General features: G+C 36.2%; 10 protein-coding genes across 10 annotated transcripts; 5 read left to right on the top strand and 5 right to left on the bottom strand.

Annotated features, from left to right (window-relative positions):
- Nucleotides 1-97: 97 nt before the first annotated feature.
- FDP41_013581 (uncharacterized protein) lies at nt 98-864 on the bottom strand (the record flags this gene model as incomplete). Its single annotated transcript, XM_044704227.1, has 3 exons — nt 98-201; nt 252-420; nt 514-864. The coding sequence occupies 3 exons, from the start codon at nt 862-864 to the stop codon at nt 98-100; spliced, it is 624 nt and encodes a 207-aa protein (XP_044565080.1).
- An 888-nt stretch (nt 865-1,752) lies between these two features.
- Nucleotides 1,753-4,092, top strand: FDP41_013582 (uncharacterized protein; the record flags this gene model as incomplete). The annotated part of the gene is made up of 1 exon (XM_044704228.1): nt 1,753-4,092. The coding sequence occupies one exon, from the start codon at nt 1,753-1,755 to the stop codon at nt 4,090-4,092; it is 2,340 nt and encodes a 779-aa protein (XP_044565081.1).
- A 56-nt stretch (nt 4,093-4,148) lies between these two features.
- FDP41_013583 (uncharacterized protein) lies at nt 4,149-5,009 on the bottom strand (the record flags this gene model as incomplete). The annotated part of the gene is made up of 1 exon (XM_044704229.1): nt 4,149-5,009. The coding sequence occupies one exon, from the start codon at nt 5,007-5,009 to the stop codon at nt 4,149-4,151; it is 861 nt and encodes a 286-aa protein (XP_044565082.1).
- Nucleotides 5,010-5,319: 310 nt separating this feature from the next.
- Nucleotides 5,320-5,610, bottom strand: FDP41_013584 (uncharacterized protein; the record flags this gene model as incomplete). The annotated part of the gene is made up of 1 exon (XM_044704230.1): nt 5,320-5,610. The coding sequence occupies one exon, from the start codon at nt 5,608-5,610 to the stop codon at nt 5,320-5,322; it is 291 nt and encodes a 96-aa protein (XP_044565083.1).
- Nucleotides 5,611-6,666: 1,056 nt separating this feature from the next.
- On the top strand, nt 6,667-8,775 carry FDP41_013585 (uncharacterized protein; the record flags this gene model as incomplete). The annotated part of the gene is made up of 2 exons (XM_044704231.1): nt 6,667-7,919; nt 8,046-8,775. 2 exons carry the CDS (start codon nt 6,667-6,669, stop codon nt 8,773-8,775), a joined length of 1,983 nt encoding a protein of 660 aa, XP_044565084.1.
- Nucleotides 8,776-8,933: 158 nt separating this feature from the next.
- FDP41_013586 (uncharacterized protein) lies at nt 8,934-9,227 on the bottom strand (the record flags this gene model as incomplete). The annotated part of the gene is made up of 1 exon (XM_044704232.1): nt 8,934-9,227. One exon carries the CDS (start codon nt 9,225-9,227, stop codon nt 8,934-8,936), a length of 294 nt encoding a protein of 97 aa, XP_044565085.1.
- A 398-nt stretch (nt 9,228-9,625) lies between these two features.
- On the bottom strand, nt 9,626-11,570 carry FDP41_013587 (uncharacterized protein; the record flags this gene model as incomplete). The annotated part of the gene is made up of 2 exons (XM_044704233.1): nt 9,626-10,805; nt 10,882-11,570. 2 exons carry the CDS (start codon nt 11,568-11,570, stop codon nt 9,626-9,628), a joined length of 1,869 nt encoding a protein of 622 aa, XP_044565086.1.
- Nucleotides 11,571-12,070: 500 nt separating this feature from the next.
- Nucleotides 12,071-13,072, top strand: FDP41_013588 (uncharacterized protein; the record flags this gene model as incomplete). Its single annotated transcript, XM_044704234.1, has 1 exon — nt 12,071-13,072. The coding sequence occupies one exon, from the start codon at nt 12,071-12,073 to the stop codon at nt 13,070-13,072; it is 1,002 nt and encodes a 333-aa protein (XP_044565087.1).
- Nucleotides 13,073-13,316: 244 nt separating this feature from the next.
- FDP41_013589 (uncharacterized protein) lies at nt 13,317-15,128 on the top strand (the record flags this gene model as incomplete). Its single annotated transcript, XM_044704235.1, has 1 exon — nt 13,317-15,128. The coding sequence occupies one exon, from the start codon at nt 13,317-13,319 to the stop codon at nt 15,126-15,128; it is 1,812 nt and encodes a 603-aa protein (XP_044565088.1).
- Nucleotides 15,129-16,501: 1,373 nt separating this feature from the next.
- On the top strand, nt 16,502-17,863 carry FDP41_013590 (uncharacterized protein; the record flags this gene model as incomplete). The annotated part of the gene is made up of 1 exon (XM_044704237.1): nt 16,502-17,863. One exon carries the CDS (start codon nt 16,502-16,504, stop codon nt 17,861-17,863), a length of 1,362 nt encoding a protein of 453 aa, XP_044565089.1.
- Between the last annotated feature and the right edge of the window lie 95 nt (nt 17,864-17,958).

Consider the following 17,958-nt stretch of genomic DNA (forward strand, 5'->3'; position numbering starts at 1 on the left):
CAACAGAGTGTGAAGTTTTGGAGAAAGACATCGAAAAATCAATCACCATTTTAGCAAGTTTGTATTTGATCCATTGAGTTCATTCTCTGTTGCAACATTATTCTTTGTAAATTGCAATCGCCTCAATTTCTACTTTTGCTTTCTTTGGAAGTGCTGCAACAGCATAACAAACTCTCGCAGGTTTGTTATCGCCAGAAAAATCTAACAATGTTGGTCCATGAAGAAACTGACAATTCTGAAATATTACTTACATTCGCTGTACACCTCATTCACAGCTTGAAAGTCATTAATATCCAACAAATATACAGTTGTTTTCACAACGTCCTTCAAACTACATCCTCCCTCTTCCAAAATATACTTTAAATTGGCGAGAGCTTGTCTTGCTTGAGTCACTGTGTCTTCGGCTGCCAACTCTCCGCTCTATGGTGAGTAAGCATCATCACCAAAAAGGAAATTACATTCAACAAATTCGTGAATCACCAAAACTTTAGAGATGACAACAAAACTACTCACCTCTGCTACAATTCCTAAACATCCACTCACGTAGAAATTACCATTAGCTTTTACTCCTTGAGAATAGGGTCCAATGGCTTTCGGAGCTTTTGTTGATGAATTGACATAGGTAATTTGTGGTCCCGATGAAGTAGTACTACTTCCACTCTCTGGTTCATATTGTTGAGAGGTAGATGTAGAAAAGTAACATTTCAATTCGGCTGATGTGGTGGTTTGATTCACGAAGGAAGAAACTTTGGCATCAAAAACGCCAGTCGGAAGAACCTTATAGGATTGTGGGTTCTTCTTGGTGGTTATGTTTTGATATTTTGCCAAACGGTTTACTTGTTTCGTAGGTACAGTTCTGAACATGTTCTTCATAATGTATGAATGGATGATGATGATGATAAAAAGAAAGACTTTGAATGATTTTACCTTAATCCACCTTCTCAATAATGAATGAATAGATGAAGAGGAGTCCTTTCCGAAAAATTCAAAGACTTGTTGATGGTTAGAAATGTGGTTGTTGTTGTTGTTGTTCAAGAGAGAGAGAGCTCGTGTGGTGATAGTGGTGGTGGTGGTGTTGCACGAATAATGATGAGCAAGAACGAATGAACGAATGAACGGATGGATTGGGTATTTCTTGAGAATTGACCGCTCTTTCTTCTCTCTTTTTCTTTTGGCTCGAAAATGCGAAGTAAATTGATTGAATTTAAGTCAAAATGGAGAATGGCGAAGAGGATGATGTCCAACAAGGGAATTGAATGTACGTGTGTGTTGGTTCAATTGTGGCCATTGCATTCTCGTGACAAGTGGCCTTTGGCACCCATATTTGCTTGGAGCATTACCTCAAACATCGAGTTGTTTCGAACCTTTTGTCGCCAGTTTTTTCGCTCCTTTGACGAGATTCGGAATCGAAACCTTTGGGTTCCAGCCAATGAAAGCTCAAACCCAAGTTTTAACCTGCAATCAGTTGGTTGCTTTCAGTTGTCCCGTTGTTCACTGTTCGATTAGATCTTGTTCGGAACATCCAAGTGGGTCATTCATTGTAATTTCAATCAAATCCCACAAGTGTGAAAAAGATAAGTTCTATGAATTTCGGTTTCTTTAAAAGACATTCACAAAAAAAATTCAAAACTCTCATTTCAAGACTCACACCAGCTGGTCTGACTGATTTACAAACCACCATTCACTTCACATTGATCGAACAGATCGAAAACTAACTGCTCCTCGATATACCACACACTTGACCCACACAAAATGACCACCTCCAAAACCATTACCAAACTCAAAATTCATTACCGATCTCTTTACAGCAATCCTAATATGAGAAATCAAGAACCACAAGAAGTAACTTCTCTCCGTTTCAATTACATCAATACTGCCAAAATCCCTTCAGAGTTAACCTTTGCTGAATTGAAGCAAGAATTGAAAAAGGAATTGGCCACTAGATTGGGAAGACCAAATGCTGATTTTGTTTCCTACTTGACTGGTCATGATGAAGTTGAAATTGATCCAACATGTGATCAAATGGTATTGAGCCAAGTTTTACAATCAAACTCTTTGAATGAGCGATTGGATGACATCATTATGGTTTATGAACCCAAATTGTTGTCACGCAAGCTGTTGCCCATTTTGGACATTAGTGAACCATTGGCATTGTTTGAGAAGGTTGACACTGGAGACAACACCAAGAGATCCATTCAGGTTGGTTTGCAACAATTTGGAAAGCTCTATTTGAGAGTGTTGAATGGAGGTTCTGTTTCAAGACTTGTCTTGTATTCTCCTTCACAATTGACTGGTATTTTCACACAATTGAAGAAACAGTTGAATTCTGACAACAATGCTGAACACGTTTCTCATCCCATTCTTACTCATACCTCTCTTGATGAATACTATGCCTCCTATGATTGCAAAGTTGCCTCTTCCAAGACCTTCTCCGAATTGGATTGGTCCGTCGATGCTAAATTTGTCTTGACGAGAAAGAATGATGCAAATTCGATGAACATCTTGTTAAACATTAAGGTTTCGAATGAAGAAACACCTTCTCTTCTTCTCGTTCCATTGAAATGGACAGAATACAGAGTACTAAGAAAGGGAGCACCAGTAGAATTGGCAAATATGGATGCCATTTCTACTGCCTTTGTTGAAGTTGAACCTCCAAAGGATGCTGTTTCTCTTCCATACAAACTTCGTCAATCCTCCAAATATTCCTCAGATTCCATTGCTCACACCTATGAAGCATTGCAAGATGAAAAGGGAGAAAATGGAGCTGCCACTAATAATGACAACAAACCCTTCTTCCAAGCTACCTTTGATCATCCTCATACGGTTTGTGCTTGTGTTGTGAAACCATTGCTTCAAAGTGGATGGGGAGCTGAATATTTGACTGGAGCTTATTTAATGTATTCACAAGATGAAATGGAATGGAAGACTGCATTGCAATTGAATGGTATCACTGACAATGCTACAACTTTTGTGGTTCCAAACATTAGTGCTCCTTATTGGAGAATTCGAAAGGATGGACAAGGATATTTGGGTATTGGTCATTGGAAATTAATGGGAGTTCCAAGTGAAGAACCAATTCCAGAGATTCCTGCAGGTAAACCATTTGAATATTATCAAACCTTATTGAGTAATAGTGTGAAAAACTCAAAAGAAGGTGGAGAATTGAATACTGGAGTTCCAAGAGTGAACTGTCAAAAGTATCAAGATTGTGGAGAGTCTAGTTTCAATTTATTGGTTGCTGAAGATGATCAAAATGCTTTGAATAGCCTTGTTGAGGCCACTCAAGACACATGGGAACGTGATGGAAAGTTTAACAATTATTTCAAATTCCCATTGACTGTTTTGAATAAGGGAAGTGATTTGTTGTCATTTGTTAAAATTGAAATGGCCTATAAGAATGGAAGTGGTGAATGGGTTCCAATGCAAAACGTCAAATTGGGAGTTAGATATCCAAGATGGTCCGGTGGTTTTGATTATAACTTCTTTGATAGTCCAGTTGTGAACTTTAAGGCAGGTGCTGCTGACACTCTTGTCTTTCATGGTTCGATCCAAGTGACAGGAAAACCAGGAATTGATTTCAACGCAAGAAATAGAGCTCATCATTCTCTTCCTCAGCCATTAGTGATTAGAACTACTGTTTATGATTCTGACAACAAGACGAGAGAAATCTTTGTTGAACAAAGCAACAAAACACTCTATTTGACTGATGTTAAGGAATTTGCAACCAGCAATTCTCTTGATGTGTCCAAGGTTCGATTTGTTTCTTGTGACGACGTTGAGACAATGGATAGAACTTATGTTGCTGTTTATTTGCATGAGAAGGATCGTGTGATGTATGTCAGATCATCTGGAACCAGTTATGGCTACTCTTATGACGATTTGCAATCGTATGTGAATGATGCTAAGAAGAATTCAAAGGAAGAAGTCGAGTTGACTGATATTGGAAATGAAACACGTCATGTTTATTTGCGATTTGATCCTGCTACTGATTATAAATTGTATGGTGCCAGGGTAGTCATGAAATCAGACACTTCTAAGGTTGAAGAAGGATTGTTGATTAAGGACTTGATTGATGAATTGGCTAAATTGTAAAAGAATTATTACTTTAATAATAAATTTTTCAACAGCTGTAACATTCCACCAAAAAATTATTTATTCTTAACGAGAAGTAACTGCAAAAATTTATCTCCCGAAGAAAGAGGTGAGGAATTTTCAATCGAAGTTGAATTACAACTGAAAACTTTGGTGACCCATGTTGTGTCATGAAAACCATCTGATATTTCATGCACATGCACATCAACTTGAAGTGAATAACCTATAAGATAAGTACCTGTAGTTCTTTTGAGTGGACATTTCACAATTGATTTATGTCGATTTTCATCAATACTTTCAAATCTAAATTCATGATCAATCAAGTTCAATACATTTGTCACATTTAAAAATCGACTTAAATGAGGTCTTGGTACATAAGGATTGCATTCTGAAAAGTAAAACAAATTATCCATATTAGGATTGCCGTTGTGACTGCAGTCTACAACAGCTTGACCGGATTGCTCTCTCAATACACAAGAATAATTTCCAAGAATTTCTTTTTGCACGCGATAGTTGCTGCTTATCATGAGGCATTTGGGTCCATAACAATCATCTGAATTTCTTGTTAATCCTCTATTTTTCGTTGGGAAGTGCTGCGTACATGAACAATTCGGAAAAATGTATCCGTAGAAACACTCAACTCCTATCATGGGGTGTTGATAGAAATTTATAGGTACTAACTGTCCCTTCAATCCAGCTTGTCCTTCATTGTATGGTTTGATATTTGTTTGTTTTGGTTGAGCTTGTTCCGATCGTTCATCAGAAATTGAAATTTGTAATTTACTGTTCTGATAGTGATTAGAAAACGAGAGAGAATATACATAAAGTATTAATGATGATTGAACAAAAAAGACGGCAACTGCAAGAGCACCCAACCATCGCATGGTGGTGTGCCAAGCATTGCAGTTCCGAATCATTTTTTTTGGGTTGATATATGTCTTAAAAAGGAATTTTTGAAGAATTTTCAAAGACGTCAAAGAATAGATTTTTGCGAACAACGAACTGTAGCAGGGTGGCCTGTTGTATTTTTTTCGGGTGTTGTCTTTGTGTTGCACTGAGAGATTACCCAGAGAGTCCCTCTGTGAATTGGCTTGATCAAGGAAAAAGATGTTTTGTAAACTGCTGTGCTATTGCTAGATTTTTTTTCTCCGAGAATGCTTTTGATTGGTCGGAGAGCCAAACATCATTTTCCAGAGGTAATTTGTAGTGAATGGAAACAAGTTTAATTTACTTGAGTTTGGTCTTTCGGTAGTGTTTAAAGACCATAGGACTTTGAGTAGCTTCATATCGTTCTAATTCTTTCAGAGATTCCAATTGCTCAGGAGTAAAACTTCTCAAATAGCTGGTTTTCAATTTTTGATACAATTTCTCCGTCTCGCTATCTGTTTCATCCCACTCTTCTAAATCCACATCATTTGAAATGCTCTTTAAAAACTCATCGTCTCCTTCTCGTTCAATTTGTTTCTTGATTTTATCGACAGACTTTTTTGATCGTTTCTCTAAAAGATGATCAATCATTTCCTGTTTCTGTTTTTTCTTTCAAAGATTTTTTCAATTCTTTCAAATCATCTTCAATGGTGTCTCTTAATTCTCTCTTCATTTCAACATTGTGAGTGAGTGATAATTCTCTACGTGCTACTAGATTTTTCATTTTCATCAAATCCATCTCACCGTAATATTCTTCATCTTTTTCTTTCAAAGCTAAACTCTTTGATTTCTTCTTTGAGATGCATTGATCCATACCATTCGATACCAAATCATCAATTCGACTAAAATCATTGAAAGTAGTTCTCACTTCCGTTCGGAATGATTTTTGGTTTGTTTTTCGATGGACTTTCTTCTTATCTTCAAAGCCTTTCAAATTAAAGGATGCTGCTGTTGGAGCAATGTCCGTTCCGAACAAGCACTGATCGGATTTCATTCCTCGGCAGCTCTGGATCTTGATATTACTTTTACAATGTGATCTTGTCATTTAGTGCGTGTTTTTTACAAAAATGTGATTGAGTCTTTTTTTTGATCGTTATTTTTAGAACCAAAAATAGAAGTTATTGGAAATCGTGAGTTCAAGCTGGAGAATGACCAAAACTTTTGGGGGATGTTTTTGCAATTTGAAAGTGAACTTTGAAAAAGTTAAAACACTTAACACTGAGTGATACAATTTGTGAGTATTTGTAAGATCAATGAGTCTTGCTTTTGTGAATTGATTGAGACATGAAACAAGACCTTCAAATTAACATTTTTAGGCTCTTTTTTCTCAATTATAAGTGAAAGATCCTTAATTCCTAAAAACCTGTCTATTCATACATTTCTGGATCCACGAACGAAGATAAGAAAAAAGAGTTTAAAGATCCTCCCACGAACAACATGAGCGGGTAAATGTGTCCATAACTGAACGTGTTTCCTTTTTGAAGCAAAATTCCACATTTACGGAACTTGACAGAAATCGCCGACAGTCTCACACAACCATCTCTAAAAAACAACATGAAATCTTTATCAATTCTTGGCATGCTTTCTCTGTTGACATTTATCCTGATGTTTGACCTTCACCTAGTGAGATGTAGTTCACGGATCAACATGTCACAACAGCAAACCACTGAACGAATTCATTCGCATCTCTATCACCAACAACAACAACAACCACCTCTGAACAATGACATGATCAACAACCCATCATCCATGCCCATCTTGAATTCAGTACTGTATCCAACCGAAGAATGTTTAACTTTACCTCCTGTCAATCATTATTATTTTCCTTTCCTATTTACATTGGATACTTCTTACTTGGATTTTTGTTCCATTCCTCCTTCCTCATCATCATGGATTCACGATGAAGAAACATTGTACAATAATGCTCTTCAACAAGAAGAATCATTCTCGTGTTCCGACCTCTTGTGTTCAAATCAGACAAGACTCATTGATCTAACCAATACCACACAAATTGCATCACTCGGTCATGTCATGAATTTTTGTTTGTATTGCAATCATTCATCGTTGGATGCATTCAGAAAATTATTGATGAATGGTCAATGTCAGACATTTTCATCGTCGTCACGTCAAAATTTTGGATCTCAATTTTATAATATTTTGAATGCACATTGTGGTGCTTCAACCATCATGAATGAGCAATCAGGCAACAATTTACAACATTTACCACTCTTTGATGTCAATTTCCTCCAAACAGAATACTTTAAAAGACAATTTTCAAAATATCAATATCAATTTAACCAGACCTTGTTGGAACTCAAAGAAAATCCTTTGAAAAGAGCAACTTTAAAATCCTTACTCAATTATTACTTTGGACCATTCATGAATACTTTTAACAAGACATCCTTCCAAGATATGAATATTCCTTTTGACATTCCAGTGACCTGTTGGTGTCATTACAAGAAAGATCCTTCTTCACAGTCCTTTGGATTTCAATGCAATGATTTTTATCATGTTTTCCTCATTCCTTATTCCTATCGAATTTCGCCTTTCATTTTAGGATGTGTATTCATCATCATTTTCTTGTTTCATCTCTACACCATTCAAATTCCAAAATTTCATGAAAGAATTTTCACATTCAAACAAAAGATTCATCGAGACATGATGGACAAGTCCATAGGGATGAAAATTTACATTTCTTTGAAACATTTTCTGGATATATCGGTTCAAGTACCTGTCTTTTTTTCACTCTCCACACTGTGTGGATTTATTGAAAACATGTTTCGATTTTTGTGTAATTTTTCATTCATGTTTGATTTTTATCAGGGATATTTGGCAGGATTGTTTAGAGCGTTGTGTTGTGTGTTGGTGGTTTGTGGTTTCTCTGCATTAGTCATTTCATGGTATGTTGTTTTAAATGTTGTTGTGAGAATTTAAGGATGGACAACATGAAATCATTTGATGTCATCATGTTGTCAATAATTTGTGACAATACTATTGGTTGAATCTTAAAAATATTTCATCAAAAGGTCTCATGCCATTGATGTATCGAATCAATTGGGACAGGAAAAATCGAATTCTTTATCGATTGTGAACAAGACTGTTCTTTCCATATTTTATGGAGCTGTCATTGTGGTGATTATAACCTCTGGAATTATATTTGCTGTTGTTTCTGATTATGGATATGCTTGGGCAGTCATGGCCATCTCAGTGTTGATTTATATATTAACTTTTGGGTTTGGATTTTTCTTTTATGGATTAAGAATTTATTACCGATTAAGGAAAGCCAATAATAAGGGTGGACTTTTCGAGTATCGTTTCACAAAATTTATGTTGGGACTTGCTGTGGTGTTTTTCTACGGATGGCTTTGCACCATGTTGAGCATGATCACCTATGCATTTGGATTTGACGTGTTGTCATTATTTTTTGGATTAACGAGAAATATTTTTTTAGACACGAGTTTAATCATGGTGACCATTGTTTCATCGTACATTACCTTCAATAAGGAAGCATATGTGAGAAGTTATGGAGAAAAGGCTTTTTATGTGCTTTGTTTTTGGGAATATTTGACCATCAAGAAAAATTCACTCAAAGAAACGTCTTCCTCCTCAATGAATGCGACCCCAATAGCAACGAAACCTTTCGAACTGAATCGAGTTTCTTCGAGTTTCCAAAGGACAAGTAGCGCAATTTCAAAGCAGGACTTCTCGCCAACTCCAAGTGATGGTTCGACCTCTGCATTTATTAACACACAATAAGGAATGTCCTCTCACATTCTGCTATTCATGAGAATGGTTTTATTGAACTCAAAGGATCGAAATATGAAAGATATATTGCTGATCTAAAATTTTATGCTGCTCTGAACAACCTCACAACCGAGTTTGTTACCATTCCATGACATGACATCAAAGGTTTTTCATTTACTTTCTCTGTCTGTTGACGAACCACCAGATCCTGTCAATGTTTCATAAGCCTTATTGACCGTATCAGAGACAGTGTTGTAAGCCGAGATACCAAGGTTCTTTGCAGACTCAGACCATGTTTGTTCCTTCACATCCTCCTTTGGACGAACAAGGGCATCAGCCACTTTTTCAGTGGTGTCATCTTTTTGACTGGAATATTTGGTGGATTCAGAAATGGCATCCTTTCTGGTGCTGAATTGATCCTTCATTTCATCGTAGCCTTTTTGCAAAGTGTTTCTGTTGTCCATTTTGAATAGTACAGTGATTGGTGTTTGTTTTTTTTGATTGTTGTTGTGTGTTGAGAAATTCACCTCTCAGCGTGGACCTTTTAAAACAATGAACAAATTGGTAAATGTTTTAATTTGTTATTCTGCTGAAATAGGATTGTATAAATCTTTCATGTTCAATTAGCGAGAAGAAATGTTCATTCTACTTCCTGCCACATTCTCTCATGATTGAACAATAAAGCTTAATTTATCTTTAAATAAGAAAAGTATAAATTAGTAGAACAACTTAAATTCAAGCATGTTCTAATTTAAAGTAAAGCGTCTTTGTGAGATTCAACAATAATCAAGGCTCAACTACAAGCATTCATCAATTATGAACACTGCAACCTCTTGAGTGACATTAATTTGAAGGATTGCTATTACTTCCAATAGCCAAAAGTAAGATATTCTGACCACGTTGGAACTGTCGTTGAGGGATTATTTGAGGGATTGGTTTGGAAAGGAATATAATTGCCGTTGGTTATTACATCGCCTGAATTGACGTTTGGATTGACGACTGGATAGTTATTAGGATTTCCAATATTGTTCGTCACACCATTTTCTCTTTGTATTAGGGCATTGTAATCCATGACAGGAGCTTGAAATTGCTGAGCAAAATGATCCCTATTTCGCTCCTTAATTTGTTGAAGCCGTATTTGTTCCATGTATTGTGCTTCGTATTTTCGTCGAACATCTTTGAACCCATCTCTCTTTTTTTCGGGGACATTAGGATTTGAAGGAGCTGATCTTGTGGAGCTAGTCGATGATGAGTCCCTTCTGCCACCAACAGGAACTCTACTCTTATTCAGTAAAATAGGTTGTTGTTGTTGTGGGATTTGATTATTGACTGGTAGCATGTTTGGATTCATTTGACCCGTTGCTTGTTGTCTGTTTACATTATTTTGTGCCTCATACCTTTCTTTAAATGATAAAAACAATTCGTAGAGCTGTTCTTCGTTCATGTGTACACTTTGAGGTTGTTGGATTTGAATAAATTCTTTGAATTGAGTGAACATTTTGTAATCCTCAGAATTGTCTGATGATGACGACAGAGTGTCGGAAATTGGAGTAAATGAGTTTCGTGCCATGGTTTGCATTTGAGCCTCCACAGCAATATCCGATGTACTGAATGTTGTTTTCATCATGGTAGGTTGATACTCTGGAAAATGATGTTCTATTTCTTCAAAAGAAGGAGCTGATGGATACTGAATCGAATTATTTCTAAAGTCGTTAGAGTTAGGATTCATTTTGTTATCAATCATATTTGGATAAACATAATTTGGATTCGAAATGGTGTTTTTGTTTTCAACAACTGTCTCAGAAAGCTGGGGTTGTGATGCCGTACTTGTGGTTGAAGTAGGTGTTGATTGAGAGGAAGCAAGTCCTTTCACTAACAAATTCTTTGCGGAACTCGTATTGGGAATGGTATTAATGATGTTGCTTCTATTGTTGGAACAAATTACTACAATGGGAGGATCTTTCTTTTCCGTATTCTTATTGATGCTCTCACTGTTGTTAAGTAACGGATGAGAAGAAGCAGTTGATGATGAAGAGATCAATCTTTTTTTTTGGAGGTGAATTCGAACTTGGTTGAGCCTTTTCCTTTTGATTTGATGCAACACGGTTTCCTCGAGACACTGGTTTGTTTTCATCCTCGTCCTTAGGATTGCTACTTGTCTCCGGGCAAGTTTCCGTTGTTTGTTCCAGTTTGGGTTTGTTGTTGCAAGAGAGTGTGTTCGTTTGAAGAGGAGGTTCAATTTTGCTGGGAGGCTTTGTTTGAACGCTGGACACCAAATTCGAGACCACCACTTCATTGTTGGGAAGAAGAGAGGACGAGCAGCTGGTGGGAGCACTCATGGAAATATGAGATGAGTGTTCCGTTTTACCTCTCATGGTGGGAGATTGTGTCTTGGGACTCACCCCAACTTCATTGGTTGATTCGGAATTTAGTGATGGAGAAGAAGGTTTTGTTTCAGCCACCGAAGAATTGGAAGGCTCTGCAGCCTTCACAGCCCCAACATCATCAACCTTAACTTCCGAACGGGAAGATTCTCCAAGGAGAGGAGGAGGTGGAGGAACGCTTCCTGGAGCCAAATGTTCAAAATCAATGGATGGTTTGGATGCTACCTTTTGTTCTCGGGGCTTAAAAGAAGTTTTTGATTCCTTCTTAGGATGATTATCAGAAACGTTTGAAAGAGATGATGAAGAGACAGTGTGGTTGGTGGATTTGGTGTTGCTGTTGGCTCCAACTGAACCTATCGAGAGTCCCTTCTCGAGCAGCTGCTTTCTTCTCTCAGCAACGCTCAAGGATCCTTCGGGAAGCATACTGTGTTTCGTGATGACTGTTTTTAGCGAGTGATAAGAAATAGCACCATTTCGTGAAAGTTTCGAGAAGCTTTGATGGGTCTTTCCAATTTCAACAGAACATTTCCTTGTGACTCAAAGGAATTAAAAGGAAGTTTGCGAAATTTGATTTGCGAATTGAATCTAAAAGAGCAGTAAGGTTGTGCAATGTCCTCGATCGATTGTATATATATAGAGTAGCAGTAGAGTTCGTTTTGTGGAGTTTCTTCGAGCCTGACTTACCTTCTTTTATCCCTGATAAATCCCTATGTTTATGAAAGCAGTTTTGGCTGGATCCAAGCGAATCTCACTCCAGCTAAAAACCAGTTTCGATTGTGTATTGAAATATATGAATTGCGATTGTTTCTGGGTGAACTTTTGTTTACGAAGCACGGGATGAAAAAGTGATCTTCAATGATTTGGTGATTCGGTCATATTTATAATTCTTAATTTATAATTAATTAATAATTCTTTACAAAAAAATGTTTGATGATCAAGTGATTATTCACAATATTCTTCAATTTCATCATTGGGACGATTGGAATGGTTGTAAATTATTTACTCTGTGCTCTAGATGGAACAGTGTATTCTTTTCAGAGCACTTTGCATTTTCTTATCTTCAAAATGTATTTAATTTGAGTTCGGAACAAAAGAAGATGCTCGAGGTTGTCTTATTGACAAACTTTGATCGCAGTTTAGAACGAAAAAAGAAAGGCAGAAAACGATACTTATCAAAGGACATTCATGATGATGAGTTGCATGAATTCCATCAATTAGACAGCGCTTGGAAAGTGTTAAAGTGGTACATCATTCTAAAAAGAAGGTCTTACTTTTATAACGAAACAATTTCGAATTTAAACCAGTACCTTACTGAACATAAGCCATCTTTGCTTGACAATATTATTGAAAAGATGATTTTAGAAAAACATCGTCTTCAATTATATAATGCAAAAACGAAATTTTTTAATAATGACTTGTATTTATCTGAGAATGTTGTAATCACTGACCATGTAATTAGAAAACTGATGAGAGGTACATTTAAGGAGGTGTTTGTTGAGAATATTCAAAACTGTGGCAATAACTTTCAAATGAATTATATCATAATTCTTGGCTATGGTTATCCTTTATATATCTCCTTAACCAGATCCACAACAGATTGTGGTAGAGAAACATTTTGTGTGGATAGTAATCATGTTCTATGCACAAACTCTTTTACACACAACAGATCGCCTTTCGAAGCATTTTATTCTTGGTCAAATTATGAACAACTTAATTATTTGAAAAAAATTATTTTTCGAAATAGTGTGAAAGAGTTAAGTGAAGATGAATGCGATGGTCTTTCACGAGATGAATGTTTTCAATGTGTCCTGTATAGGTTGTTGAATTCAGGTACAATTGATGAAGATCGATTTGAGAGAGTAACTAAATCGTTAGAAGGCGATATAGTAGTGTTAGGTATTGGGAATGATGATATTGATGAATAATGTTGCCATATTTAACGATGCTTTGAAAGGTGATTCAATTTGCAAAGTTCATCTTCGTTCTCCACCTTTAAGATTGTCTGGATGCATCTGTGACCTCAAAGGCTCTCATGTGACATTAGTTCATTTACCAATTAAAAGGAGATCCACACGTTTGTGGTGGTCGGTAAGGTCCATTATCGAGCTTGAAGGATCAGTTATTATTAACCAACCATTAGATGATGAACTTGGGTCATTATCCCAAAAAATGATCACAACGACACATAACCCTGTGGTATATTGTTGTACTCCTTCAAGCCAATTTTCTGTGGACACAAAAACTTGTCCGAGCAACATTGACCGTAATAATGACACCGATACCACCCTATTGAATTCCTATATTGATAGATTGCATTCCAGAAGATCGAAATCATTACATTTGTTTTTAAGAAATCTTTCTCGGTATTCCCATTCCCACAGTTTGGAAACAAATTTTCAAAACACTCCATCATCATATCAAACATTTGGTCCTTCTCTTTTCGAGCTCCTTCCAGATGAAATTATCCACTACATATTTTTATTTGTGAACAACACATCGCTATTGAGCGTCATGATGACATGTCAACGATTTTATGAAATATCCAATGCTCCACAATTTTGGAAGGAAAAAAGCCAATACGAAGGATTGAAAAAAGGTGTATGGGACGGACAGCTGTACTCTATTCTTGATGGAGAGTTTTGCAAGAAATATTACTTGAACATTGTGGCACTGAAAAACAGTTGTTACCAAGTGAAATATTCAGAAGACAAAAATATAATTTTTCTTTGCCAAGATTGGACAAACACCAACATGGGCTTTGCTTCCAATGCTGCCATTTATATTGACGCTTCTGCTTATTCAGAATTTTCAACCACAGTTAACATTGAGCAGCAAGAAGAAAATAACATTGACCTCATCAAGAGACTGAAAGTAACATTGCTCAAATGTTTCACGATGGGACTGAAAAACGTTTCGTTTTTAGTGGATGTTTGTAATTGTGAGGAGTCACAAATTCCTCATATCAAGCATGTGATTGATATTTTAAAACCCTTGTTACAAATGATATGTAGAAGGATTGGTTTTCAAGCTCAAAATTCAGACTATATTTCTATCATTAATTCCAAGACCTTAGAAGGAGTGATAAAAAACAACATCACAGGTGAAACATTTCTTAATCATATCATTGAAAAATATCGAGCACTATACAATGGCGGCCACAACTTGACAGCAACCATTCTAAATATTAATAGTATTTCTAAACGAAAAGACACACTTCGTGTTGTTGCACAGATTGCACTTGTGAGTGGTCGGCTCGAAGAGAATGGAAGATTTGTGTTGCACACCAACAGCCACGAGACAAGTGCAAAAATTAGAGGTCAATTTGTGAAGGTATTTCCAACCAATGACGAAAGAGTTCCACTGATTAATGACATGTCCATCAGTACCTCTCCAACTCACTTCTTTAAAGTGGTGACGGTTCATTTCGATCTTTTTACAACAGATTTGACACTTCCCATAAGAGCAGGTTGCACTCTTAAAGATTATCGAGAACATTCGGAACACTCAGGACAGCTTCTTTCTTTCACAGCACAACTTATAGTTATGGGTTCGAACTCTTTAGAAAGTGGAGAAGTGGTCCTATGTAGTGGTACATCGTTTTGTTTTCCGACTCGAATGACTCTGAAGGCCTTATTGGATCGTCGATCGGGAATGATATTGCAAGAAAACCCACCATTCCTTAACAAATCAGAAGCTGCCTTAGCAACGTTTGATATTTTGGAAGAAGTCGATCGTTACACCAATGCTGCTATCCTCGATGCCTTTCCTTCTAATCCAACGTGTGGTCGACTGTTTTTTAATACCATTCCTGAGACAATTCGAAGAAGCAAATTACCAATCTTTGTGAAAAAGTTATTGATTCAAGAAATGCAGCCATGTGCTGTGTCAGTGTGTAAATCCGTCGAAAGAGAGAACAAGGAATTGTCTTTTGAAATTCGTAATTACAGTGCGAGTGAATATGGTATTGGCAGTCTCTTGTGACAACAACAGATGTTGAATTGGATTGCGATTTAAATAATGATTCATGCGATTCAAAACGTAAAGCATTAATTCATATTTAAAGATGTACATGAAGTAGTTAGGGTAAAAGGCAAATTGACACTCAGGCAAAATCTCAAGAACTTCGCACAATAGTAGTTGCACAACAAATAATTGCGCTCGTCCCATTGGGAGACTTGGTTTGAACCATGACACCATATGTAACATTTTACTGAATGACAAGTTCAAATTTTTTAAATTCAACTTGGATCATTTCTATAATTATTTATATCCAGATTCCGTCAATCTTATGTCATATTCCACTTATAATCCTAATAGCCCAGTAGAACGTGATGAAAGCCAAGTTGAAGAATTTATCAGTCGCTGTGATTTTGATGATGAGCCGCTACCATTTCTATTCCATCAACAATGCATTCGTTTGATGAGAAGAGTATTTAAAAAACAAAATCGATCAGTTCTTGATATTTACGACAACTATCTCGAAATGAATTACAAACGTTATGATAATTGGAAAGTCACAGAAAACCTATATATAGGATTTTTATAGATTATTCATGAACAATGTAAAAACAATCCACAGGACTCTGTGCATGATTGTATTGTATTGCCTCAACATATTTTTGTGTTATGCGTTGAGAATTCCAACAAGATCACGCTACACCAAAATTCAAGCAATGTTAACAATCTTTTCAAAAACATATTGCATACATTTCCAAATGTGGACATTTATCCTTATTTCAAAAATCTATTCCATGCTTTTGAAATCTCAAACAAAATTTGGACTGGAATGCATTGGATCCTGACTCCTCATTATTGCAACAATATTTGATGGCAGTACCTGAAATTTCACAGCTCAAATTTATAATGACCATGACTCGTTATACCAATTGCATCATTCCTCATACTTTAATTCATCATGTCATCTCAAGAACAAACTAGAAGCAGCTCACTGAGACGGATCAGCTTTGAGCCACTCGATTACGTGAACTTGTGACATTTCCCTTTGAATTGAGTGTTATTAAAACACAAGAACACATGACCAGTTTAAAGGAATGGGCTTTGCAACGTGTTGACCAAGTGAAAAGTGGCTTGCATGAACATTCTGGCATCCATGAAATTGTTCCTCAAAATGATGATGACCTTATTGATGGACATGTTAAGAGAGAGTTTTCTTCTCCATCTTGCGTACAGAGTATGGCAAATCACAGGATTGTAATGATTTCAACTTTGTTCAAAGGGCAAGATTCAAGCTCAAACTGTAAGCTAAAACAGCTTAATTAATTTTTAAATCGATTAAAAATTATAATAATAATAGTTTTATTTATAACATTTTTAATTACATTTTATAAAAAAAAATGCCAAACCAACAATCCTCATCATCATCGAACTATGACCTCGAACCGGGTCCTGTTGATCAATTTGATAGAAAACTCAAATTTAAAACACAACAAAGCTTGGAAATCGATACCACTTCTTATCAATCACAAATATATGGCTTAGATATACAGAGAATTGGATGGGAAGTTGCTATTAAACGATCGCGATCACATTATAGACTTGAAAGAATTAAAGGTTACGACAAACACGGTACGGAGAAGAATGCCGATGAGAGCAAGCCTGTTGGAGATTTATGCGATATTGAACAAAAACTTCATTTTCCAAAGGAAGAACGATCTTGTTTTTACTCATTCCGATCAAACTCTCGGCAAACACATTGCTCATTTACACACTTTCAATTGAGACATTTATTGGCTACAACCTCTCCAACAGATGTATTTTACATGAATGATTACAGCATTTACCATTGGAACACAATTACAAAAACAACAGAACAATCCAACGGCAAAATAACGATTGAAAGGAAAATATTAGATCTTCGTAAAGGACATGGTGTTATCAAAGATTTATCATACATGGGAAATGATCAAATTCCAGGAATTCTCATTTCTACTCTTAATGCTTCCTTCCCATACCTAGCTGTTGGTGGATTTAAAGGGGAAATTGTGATTACTAGCTTGGAAAACGAGGGAGAAATTATTTATAATGGAAGAATATCTTCCGCTAGCAATTCAATAACCAATTACATGGATATAAGAGGTAATACTCTTCTAGTTTCAAGCAATGATGGAGTGGTCCGAAAATTTGATTTACCTTCTATGGATCTTCTATCTGCTGTATCCTTTGAATACTGTATTAACAATGCTGCTATGCAGTCACAAAATGGAAAGTTGATGGCAGTTATTGGTGACACCTATGATGTTGTGGTGTGTGACCAAGAAGGTACTAAATCCTCCATGATGAAACTAAAAGGACATATGGATTACTCATTTGCACTTTCGTGGAATCCAGCCAATGAATATCAATTTGCAACTGGAAGCCAAGATAGATTGTTGTGTGTATGGGACATACGAAGGCCTTCCTCTCCAGTGTATAGTATACCTGCAATTATTGGAGCAGTAAGATCTGTAAGATATTCAGAAGATGGCCAATTTCTTGCCTCTGCAGAACCAGCTGATTTTGTGCATATTTATGATGTAAATAGTAATTTTGAGAAGGAACAATTGTTAGATTTCTATGGTGAAATTGTTGGTGTTGACTTTTCAAAGAAAGATGGAGGAAAATCGCTCTATGTAGGCATATTTGATCGCCAGTTCAAGTCACTCATGGAATTTTCAAGATTTTCATCAGAGACAACCATCGATGATATTTTCATTTAGGTTTCTTATTCCTAATTATTATTATTTCAAATACACACATTAATATCCAACCGAAACAGTCAAAAACAAACTCTTTCGAAAAAAATATTTTCCAA

This window comes from Naegleria fowleri (assembly GCF_008403515.1).
Source record: "Naegleria fowleri strain ATCC 30894 chromosome Unknown tig19, whole genome shotgun sequence".
NCBI classification, from domain to species: Eukaryota; Heterolobosea; class Eutetramitea; order Acrasida; family Naegleriidae; genus Naegleria; species Naegleria fowleri.